This window comes from Atheta coriaria, unplaced genomic scaffold, assembly GCF_025399875.1.
Source record: "Atheta coriaria isolate IRGN ID8LTWV9N9 unplaced genomic scaffold, Caltech_Dcor_3.1 hic_scaffold_7_pilon, whole genome shotgun sequence".
In the NCBI taxonomy this organism is placed as follows: domain Eukaryota; kingdom Metazoa; phylum Arthropoda; class Insecta; order Coleoptera; family Staphylinidae; genus Dalotia; species Dalotia coriaria.
In genome coordinates this window covers 12556225-12566003 of record NW_027045449.1, presented here as the reverse complement: position 1 = coordinate 12566003, position 9779 = coordinate 12556225, and the positions used below count along the sequence as shown (strand labels likewise).

The following is a 9779-nucleotide window of genomic DNA, read 5'->3' as shown; positions in this document are numbered from 1 at the left end:
AGTGATTCACTAACTTCATTACATGCCGTGTTAAGGTGAGTATCATATCTCTGTGTACGCGGTACAGATAAGCGATAAGATAACAAAGTTCCAGTTTACCATTGCAGGAAATCGAATCAGTCGTATGTGAATACTGTTCGGTAATAGTAGCGAATATTTATTAAACCCATTTAGTACCTATAGTGTGCATAGAATCCAATTCAAAATGGGGGTGAACTATTTGACCAGCGTACCCGGATTGATTAAATTAGTGGAAGAGGTATATTAATATTAAATTTAAGCTGTTCTTTAGATTGGTGTATATTATTGATGTTTTTCTTTTTATGCAGGTTTTTAACTTTATTGGATTTATGTGCATCGCTTGTACTAATGGTGTATCTGCTAAAGGAGACGCGTTTCTCGCTGCATCTATAGGTGCGTTTATCATCACCGCCATTTTCTTGGTCATCTATGTGTTGGATATACAGGAACGAGTGGGAATTCCGTGGATTAAAATTCAGTTCTTTTATTGTGTCATCTGGGGTCTGTTTTATTTGATTACGGCTGCGTTAGTTATCGACCTGGGATCGGGCTACGTGGATTCGTACGTTGCTGGTGGAGTAAGTTACTACTTATTTATCAGTTTACTTAGTCTCCCTGTTTTACTGCCTACCCAGTAAAATATCATTCTTCTAAATTTAACCGTAATATTAACGTAGAAAATTTGTCGCGGGCAATATTTGCAATAATTCCATTTGTTCAAATAAGTATATTTAGTGTATTTTAGCATATTTAGGAAATAAATCTATGCATTTAAAGAAGGTCAAAGTTAGTTATAACTCAAGAACGGTTGCACGGATTTTTGATGTTGATTTTATATTTATAATCTTCGAAATTTGCGCGTACACTACTGGAAAATGTAGGCTTTGATTTGTTTGACTGGTGACGCATTTCATATGGTCTTGTGCGGCTCCGTAGGCAAATGCGCAGGTGCAAGCTCCACCTCGTAGATAATACCCGTTGGTAAAGTACTTTATTCACGGCTTTGGCCGTCCGTACTTAAAATATCACTTTTTGCGTCTAACAACCGTGCAAAAACTGGCACTGGTGGAAATAGAAAACTAAATATATGTTGCCTACGATTAATAATTGCGTTTGTTTTCAATTTCAGGTATTCGGTTTGTTTGCCACAACGACGTACTTTATAGACGCATTTTTCAAATACCAAAAGGAACAGTAATTTAATTTTTGTTTACGTTAATGGTAATTTTTATATGCATTTTGTACTTACTTCAATAATAGACTATATCCAATAAAACAGTGTTCGAACGTTCGGAGGAAGTGGCTTTTTCATAAGGAACACATAAGGTCAAACTTATTTGCAGAAGTAATATGAAACGTGTGGCAAATTATCAATGTACACATCGTGCTCAATTACACATTACCAGAAGTATAAGCGTACATTAAGCGTAATTGGAAACTACTGTATTATTACACATGTAATTGAATTACTATCAATACAGTTTCATAATATATTGTATAATGTCAGTTATAAATGAGGTTATGTTATATTATTCTCTAAATTCATAAATTGATAAATATTGAACTTTATAAATAATTATTGAGTAAAATTAAGAAAAACATTTTACATTTTTGCATATTATGAAAGTGTTATTTAATATTAACAATTGATACCTACTAAAAATAGACATGTTGATTATATAAACACTATGTACACATTGTTGTATACTCTAGGTCTCTGGGTGCATGAAGTCAATAAAATCAACACATGAGCACATTTAAATTGGCTGATCCGTGATTTCCGCCCGAGCGTAATAACGAGAGCGAATCTTGCGCGAGCACGCATGGCCGCGTAGTCAGAGCATTAAGCTCGCAAAGATAACATTTTCATAACATACGCCCCTTAGGGGTATAGTTTATAAATAAACCCCAAATGTGGTAATACTGCGTTAACCACCATGACGTATTCCGGAAGTAATGTTGCCGACATCGGCCTCGCCATGCAGAAATTCGGTGTGTACGACTACATGGTGTTCCTCGCAATGTTATCCCTTTGCATTGTGATTGGACTGTATTTTGCTTACAAAGGCAAAAAACACACCGCACAGGACTACCTGGTGGGAGGGCGAGCGATGAATACGTTGCCGGTGGCAATGTCCTTGATTGCGAGGTGAAAATATACATTTTATATCTATATTTTTATATTTTAACCAAGCGTAAACGATAATTTTTGAATGCACAGCTGGGTAAGCGGAATTTCTTTGTTGGGCATTCCGACGGAGAACTATGTGTATGGCATGCAGTATGTATATATCTGCGTTGGGGTAATTCTGTGTGCCATTATTGCCCAGACTGTGTATCTACCTGTGTTTCACAACTTACAAATTACGTCAACGTATGAGGTAATTTTTGTATTACACGCATTATTTGCATGCGATTACAACCGATTACAATATTGATTCATAAACGGTGTGATTGATAAGTTTTTGGGAAATTTTAGTATTTGGAGCGTCGATTTGATAAAAAAGTGAGAATCTTTGGAAGTGTTCTATTTACCATTGGCTTGGTAATTTCTTATCTGATATTTGCTTCGTTTTTATCTACAGCGATATACTTTTATAGATTGTATGGCTTCCCGTGGTGATTTATGTTCCTGCTTTGGCTTTCAATCAAGGTATTGTTACAAAAAAGTCTTCACTTTAATATTTGCATAATGTCTATGGATTTTTATGCAAATAAGAGCAAAAATTAGTTTTCTTTCACTTATGGACAAATTATGTTGATACTTGAAGTGATTAATAACTAAAATAATTATTTTATTTTATTGTTTTATAGGTTATACAATAGTGATGTTTTGCTTAAGCAACACACAATACATGTTGCAATACGAAAACATTTTTTTTAGTTTTTAATTTTATATAACAGATATTTATTTTATATGATTAATAGTAACTGGCGTCAATGTGCACTTGATCACACCTGTCGTATGCATCATTTGTATATTTTACACTTCAATCGTAAGTACCTACATCAATTTTCGTTCAGTCATTCATAGCCACTTGACTACAACGCATGCCTCAACGTGCACCGGTTCACTGATAAGCAGTTACTTAAACACAATAGAAACATTGTAATTGTAATTATCTCACTTAATATGGAATATAGATTTAAAAAAAATTAAATTACTTCAATTAGGGAGGGATTAAAGCAGTGGTATGGACAGACGTCATTCAAACAATCATAATGATCGGTGCGATGCTTTTGGTCGCGATCAAAGGCACCATGGACATCGGAGGATTTGGTCTTGTCCTTGACCGAAACCTACAGAGCAATCGGATTGAATTACCAAAGTATTTACAACATTTTGCGGTTTTATTTTATTTTCACGATTTTGTATATCAGTTTAGATATAAATCCTCTGTCAAGACACACGTTATGGACTCTTGCTATGGGTGGTTCCTTCCACATTCTCCAATCAAGCATCGTTAATCAAAACATGATTCAACGCTACTTGTCACTACCAACTTTAAAAGACGTTAATACAGCCCTGTGGATATTTGTCGTCGGACTATGTTTCATCGTATGTCTGGGATGCTACAGCGGTCTGCTTATCTACGCGACGTTTTACAATTGCGATCCACTCACCACGATGGTAAAAATCTCAATTACAAATCCTTGCCGGTGTGTGGGTCAGGGTGTCAAAATCGTCCGTTTGTAATTTATTAGCTTGCGCGAGAAAAGGACCAGCTGCTGCCACTGTTGGTGATGGAGGTCCTTGGCAATTATCCCGGACTGCCTGGATTATTCATTGCTGGGATTTTCAGCGCGGCTTTGAGGTAGGAGCCGGATTAATTAAAAGGGTTGCGTGGGTGTGGGTGCTGTCAAGGCAAACAAGATCACTACTTCTACGAATACGCTTAGTCAAGGTTTTATTTATATTTTTACATTTTGCCCCAGCTCATTATCCACAGGACTTAATTCAATGGCAGCTGTGGTATTAGAAGACTTCTATAAAACATGCTTCAAGAAGAAATTGACCGATGAACAGACTTACATTTTGATGAAATCCAGTGTTGTTGTTTTGGGCGTCATTTGTGTGGTATTAGTATTTTTGGTTGAGAAAATGGGCGCCGTACTACAGGTAAACCATAATAATAAATCAATTGTTATGAGCTGTGAATAAATATTCTTTAATGTATTTAGTTGACAGCTAGTATAGGAGCCATTTCAGCCGGGCCATGTTTAAGTCTTTTCACAATGGGAATATTATTGCCATGGATTGGTGCGAAAGTAATAAATTACTGCTTGCATCGATTAATGGATCATTACAAATGTATGTCATTTGTTATTTCAGGCGGCATTAATTGGTAGTGTGAGTGGTCTTGGTCTGATGAGTTGGCTCTGTCTGAGCGCTCAAGCAGCGATCGCGTCCGGGGATATTTATTTCCCCGAAAAATCAGTGTCGACGGAAGGATGTCATTATCATTTCACTCCGAAATTGTCCAGAAGCATGCACTTTAACAATACAATGAATGCAAACGTATTACACACCGAGTAAGCAATTGCCGACAAAAGTCTATTATTACCAACTGAAAATCTATTTTTAGCGAAACATTTATGCTGTATAGATTATCGTATTTATGGTATACGTTTGTTGGAGCTGTTGTGTCCATTGTTATCGCGATATTGATGACTTTGTTAGTGACGAAAATTCAGGATCCTGCTGATGTGGATCCGCAACTTCTGGCGCCGTTTATACGACGTTTCGTTTCGAATAGAAAGTATCCTAATCAGCCAAGGGATGGAATTATTTATGCATATGAGGTGGAAGTTAAATATTTACGTAAATGAAATCTGAAAGCTAATTCGTTGATAATTTTAGACTACAACTGCGACTATTAATCGACGAAATGCGAAGGAAGCAGATCAAGACGCCGGAGCGTAATGAATGTGATTATTATTTTATTTATCTCGTTATTTATTTAGTGAAATGAAAGAAAACGCTCGAAATTAAAATTAATCTATGTAGAAAATGTTGCTGCTAAATATTAAATATTGAAGGTTATTGAAAGTCAAAAAGTTAGGTTAAGAATTGAGCAGAATATTCACACGTAATTTACATGCCAATGCTAATTTTCACAAAAAATCAGTTAATTTTGCAATATCCTTAGTTTGGAATAAAAATACCAAGTCGATATAATTCCTTTGGATGTAGTTATTTCCTTTAAAATCATATGTGCAGCGTCATCTATATCCAAACAGTAACACTACTAAACTCAAATATTTGTGGTATTCCCCCTGTAAATTCGATCGATGCGCGCGATGCTTGAAACACGCTTTTAACGTAAGCATTCAAGGAACTTCCACCAGCCGGCGTGCGACTCACATTGTTCACGTGACCGAGATCTACACTCACATAATGAAAATTCGACCGTGCTTCTCGTATCCATCCAACAAGTCAGAATCAGTCAGAAATCAGCAGTTCGCTGCCGGGCGCACTGTGTTGTGTATGTGTGATCTACTTTCGTTGCGGGCGACGAAAAACTACGCTAATACTAATTAAAAAAAGCTTTCTTTACGTTTGAACTCATCACTAGTAAATCAGTGCAATAAAACCATCAAAGTGTAAACTATTTCAGGTGAATATTTAGTGTATCCGAGATATTTTAGGTCGAATACATGCCCCAAAAATCAATAATCTTGTCGGAGCAGGAAACATACGTGCTCCAAGTTGAAACAAAAATCATTTCGTGGTCGTTTTTATTATAATGATTAAATTCTGAATGGTGTTATATACACATTCGACTCTGCAAATTTATTTGACCTTCGTGTGCGTAGCATGTTCACTTACGTTTCAAATTGTTCATAATTTGTTTATCACGCATATTTCGATTAGATACTTTACATACATATTTTAATAGTGTCTACTTTTAACTATCAATAAAATAAATTTTAATATCGTCATTTGTATCAAGTTTATTGCCATGTGCCGTCTGAGATTTATAAAAATTCCCATCTAATCGTTTTTATTGATAAGCGTTGGCGGTTGACAATAATAATTATTAAACGTTGTAAGTCGTAAGTGATAAGAAAGTCGCGCTCATGTTGTCACTGACCACTAGCCTACTTACATAATAGTTTTTTTTTTACTTACTGGCAAGTGTTACAAAAACACGTATTTTATCCACGCTGATCACAACTAGATAAAAAGTTTTGCAACAATTTGATAAATTCAATATGCTTCGTTTACAGATTACAGTCATCAACTGAAACTACGAATTTAACTTCAAGCTTCTCAAATCAATGGGTGACAATAAGCAATTCTCGTAAGTTGAAAAAAAAAACTGTTGTGTATTGTCACGTGTAACTGAACTATGTAATTATTTCAATAATTTGTATAATTGCTCACACAAGGTAAATTTATACACAAAATTTTAAAGTTAAAGTTATTGTTCAGTAAAATAATTTCAAATATACCTTTAGGTAATGTAATATTCCAACGATTTATTTAAGTTTAATTTTAAATATGTGGACGTTAAGTTTAAAATCAACAGAAATATTATAGTTTTACTGAAAAGCATGTGAGTGCTGTCCCCACCCGGACGTTACAATTGAAATGACTTTGAAATAGCTACCAATTACCTGAAAGCAAATGTTATGCGTGATATTTTTATTTTTTTCATTCAAGTTTCAAGATGTTTTTAACGCAAACAGCTTTACTTTCTTGAATGGAAGAAAACAAATCCAATAAATAAAAGATTAAACTTGTTTACCTACTTGTTTTTATCTTATTTCTTTTTCTTTTCAGTTTACTACCAAAGATTATAAACGGTGGCATCGCCGGCATCATCGGCGTGTCTTGTGTTTTTCCTCTTGATTTGGTAAAAACCCGATTGCAAAATCAACAAATTGGACCAAATGGCGAACGAATGTACAAATCCATGTAAGTATAAGACAGTGAAGAATATATTAAAAGTAAGTTCGTTGATACCAAGCGTATGCTGACTAGAAACATGATATTATGTAATTTTGGCTCTGCTTTGTGTACTTACGAGATTATCACAATCCTGTGAGATGTAAGATTCATACTTACAATATGTGGAATTATTAAAGGAGTGTGTGTAATATATGTATAGGTATACACAACTCATCTGAACTTGCCAATGATTATATAAATAGACCCGGTTGCCGTGCCTTTATGAGCGTGGCGTGATCAAAATATTTGTTTTTCTATTCTGTTTACATGCTGTTTTTATAAATATTATATGATATTGTGTTTGTCCCCAGGTTTGATTGCTTTAAAAAGACCTACAAGGCCGAAGGATACTTCGGCATGTACAGAGGCTCCGCCGTGAATATTTTATTGATAACGCCGGAGAAAGCTATTAAATTGGCTGCTAATGATTTCTTCAGGCATCATTTAACAACCTCCAATGGGTAATGTACATCAATATGAAGAAAATATTTTATATTAATTTAAAGTTTGTGTTTTTAGTAAATTGCCGATAAGTCGCCAAATGGCGGCAGGTGGTTTGGCGGGTTTGTGTCAGATCATAATCACTACTCCCATGGAGTTGTTGAAGATTCAAATGCAGGATGCTGGTAGAGTTGCTGCTGCTGCAGCTGCTGGTAAGCATATCAACTTGTTTTAATCGTCTCTTTGTTGAATGGAGTAATTTATGTGAAAATGTTTCTTGCAGCTGGAAAGAAAGTTGAGAAAACGTCCGCAACGAAATTAACTGTCCAACTACTCAAGAAGCATGGTATTTTGGGATTGTACAAAGGGACCGCTGCTACTGCACTACGTGATGTATCATTTTCGGTTGTCTATTTCCCATTATTTGCTACTTTGAATGATTTGGGTCCAAGAAAAGAAGGATCTGGTAAGTATTTACAAACTGTTTAGTGTAGACATTTGAAATTTACATTACGTTTGATGGTTGTAGATGAAGCAGTATTTTGGTGCTCATTCTTGTCTGGCTGTGTGGCTGGTTCCACAGCAGCTCTATTTGTCAATCCATTTGATGTGGTGAAGACTCGACTGCAAGCACTTACAAAGGCTGAAGGTGAAAGATCCTACAATGGAATCATGGACGCCATTATGTAAGTGGTTTTTATTTTTAAATTCATTAACATTAATTTTTGTTTTGAATTACAGTAAAACAATGAAATACGAAGGACCTACAGCATTCTTCAAAGGCGGCGCTTGTCGTATGATCGTGATTGCACCATTGTTTGGCATCGCACAAACAATCTACTATCTTGGGGTCGCCGAAACTATGCTAGGCATAAAAAAATAAGGCAGCACACACAGAGATCAAAATGTATTTAACTGCCCACGAATTCCATGATGTTGTTGTTAATTAATTATCGTTGTCAATACTAGCCTATCACTGTTGGTACATACGTAAATGTTTAATAATGTACACAAATTTTATTCCAATGATAGCCAAAGAATGACCGCATACAACTGATAAATGGATTGCACATATCTTTGGACGTGAATATCATTAGGAATGGCTTTTTATCATGTGTTTGTCATAGATCTTAAATGTTTCTTTTATAAAATATTTTTAAGTTTGCTTGAGCTTCCATGTACATAGTAAATACTCTATTTGATTCCATGAAATGCAGCCTCGAAAACGAGGAACTTAGTATTGATATCAAAATATTATTGTGCTGGTTACACACATTTGATTCACATGTACATGTTGTGTTATGTTACTATTTATTTGAAATATTGTGATAATTAGAGAATGCATACTATGACTATGACGGACTTAAATATGACAATACTAAAAGGATGTAAAAATGGACACGGAGATTGGCCATCATACGAAATGTTAACATGTCAATTTCTTGCTGGCAGAGTCTATTTTAATCAATGTTATGAAGTGTAGAAGATTCATTAGTATAAATAAAATTAGAATTATTAAAAGTAAACTATTTGTTATCACCTGTTTCAACAACGTTAAGTACTGCCATTAAATGTTTTGTTAATGTGTTAAAACGATAGTTTAAACATAAATTCTACCTCTCCATTTTGACCATTGTTGTAGACTAACAGTAATTTGACAGGTTGATTGTATGTAATTTAAAGGAATGAAACTAATATTTCGTAAAACTCGTAAATTACGATTTTTAGTATGTTTTTACGATTTTTTCACGTGGTGATGCAACAGTTTTTCTTTCAGAGTTAACAAAGTTGCAAGTTAATCTGTCGGCACGAATGGTGAAAAACAATATTCTTAAAAGTAATTTACATCATTTTTTAAGAGGGTAGTCTGATAATATAAATTAGTAGATTTGATTGTTCTATAAAATCATCAATAAATGATGAAGGTTTGACAAGGAATTTAATATTGATAGGAAAAGCGAAAGGAGTAAAATTACCCGACAATGATTATTTTTAAAATTTAGGATTAAATTTAGATTTAAAGGGAAGATCTTGTCGTGGCATGAATTTCTTAAAAATACGCCAATACGATAACAAAATATGTTCCAGTAATTCAATGGCGTTTTTTTTCATACTTCTATTACTTCTAAATATGGTTCATGTGGGTCATGGTATAAAAATTAATGTTATAATTTGAAATCTATTAATAAGACATACATTCACATTGTATTTCTAACTAGATGGATTATTTGCAAACACTGCGGTGATCCAAATATGAAATATTAAAAATATTCACTTGTATCCACAAGTGTAACAATAGTAAAAGTAAATTATTGGTTGCTATATTGTTGAACGACGTTAAATGCTGTCATTAAATGTATGT

At 34.4% G+C, this 9779-nt stretch overlaps 3 protein-coding genes across 3 annotated transcripts; all 3 read left to right on the top strand.

Annotated features, from left to right (window-relative positions):
* Positions 1–100: 100 nt before the first annotated feature.
* On the top strand, positions 101–1312 carry LOC135795174 (uncharacterized). The gene is made up of 3 exons (XM_065306746.1): positions 101–259; positions 330–599; positions 1151–1312. Exons 1-3 carry the CDS (start codon positions 206–208, stop codon positions 1217–1219), a joined length of 393 nt encoding a protein of 130 aa, XP_065162818.1. The 5' UTR covers positions 101–205; the 3' UTR covers positions 1220–1312.
* A 516-nt stretch (positions 1313–1828) lies between these two features.
* On the top strand, positions 1829–5033 carry LOC135795169 (sodium-coupled monocarboxylate transporter 1-like). The gene is made up of 13 exons (XM_065306741.1): positions 1829–2170; positions 2243–2402; positions 2501–2566; positions 2623–2674; positions 2950–3017; positions 3196–3350; positions 3403–3652; positions 3727–3836; positions 3958–4141; positions 4204–4290; positions 4355–4554; positions 4608–4824; positions 4883–5033. Exons 1-13 carry the CDS (start codon positions 1959–1961, stop codon positions 4943–4945), a joined length of 1824 nt encoding a protein of 607 aa, XP_065162813.1. The 5' UTR covers positions 1829–1958; the 3' UTR covers positions 4946–5033.
* Positions 5034–5436: 403 nt separating this feature from the next.
* Positions 5437–8943, top strand: LOC135795932 (mitochondrial glutamate carrier 1-like). Its single transcript, XM_065307759.1, has 8 exons — positions 5437–5639; positions 6253–6326; positions 6809–6943; positions 7288–7437; positions 7496–7629; positions 7701–7883; positions 7947–8103; positions 8159–8943. The coding sequence occupies exons 2-8, from the start codon at positions 6304–6306 to the stop codon at positions 8298–8300; spliced, it is 924 nt and encodes a 307-aa protein (XP_065163831.1). The 5' UTR covers positions 5437–5639; positions 6253–6303; the 3' UTR covers positions 8301–8943.
* The last annotated feature ends 836 nt before the right edge of the window (positions 8944–9779 follow it).

What these genes read in the sequence shown, in the direction of transcription:
- LOC135795932 (XM_065307759.1), top strand. Translation starts at nt 6,304, where the DNA reads ATGGGTGACAATAAGCAATTCTC. An exon ending in GGTGACAATAAGCAATTCTC is followed by an intron (nt 6,327 to 6,808) that starts GTAAGTTGAAAA and finishes TTTTCTTTTCAG; the next exon opens with TTTACTACCAAAGATTATAA. An exon ending in CATTTAACAACCTCCAATGG is followed by an intron (nt 7,438 to 7,495) that starts GTAATGTACATC and finishes TTGTGTTTTTAG; the next exon opens with TAAATTGCCGATAAGTCGCC.
- LOC135795169 (XM_065306741.1), top strand. Translation starts at nt 1,959, where the DNA reads ATGACGTATTCCGGAAGTAATGTTGCCGACATCGGCCTCGCCATGCAG. An exon ending in AAATGGGCGCCGTACTACAG is followed by an intron (nt 4,142 to 4,203) that starts GTAAACCATAAT and finishes TAATGTATTTAG; the next exon opens with TTGACAGCTAGTATAGGAGC. An exon ending in TGCCATGGATTGGTGCGAAA is followed by an intron (nt 4,291 to 4,354) that starts GTAATAAATTAC and finishes TTGTTATTTCAG; the next exon opens with GCGGCATTAATTGGTAGTGT.
- LOC135795174 (XM_065306746.1), top strand. Translation starts at nt 206, where the DNA reads ATGGGGGTGAACTATTTGACCAGCGTACCCGGATTGATTAAATTAGTG. An exon ending in TGATTAAATTAGTGGAAGAG is followed by an intron (nt 260 to 329) that starts GTATATTAATAT and finishes CTTTTTATGCAG; the next exon opens with GTTTTTAACTTTATTGGATT. An exon ending in ATTCGTACGTTGCTGGTGGA is followed by an intron (nt 600 to 1,150) that starts GTAAGTTACTAC and finishes TTTCAATTTCAG; the next exon opens with GTATTCGGTTTGTTTGCCAC.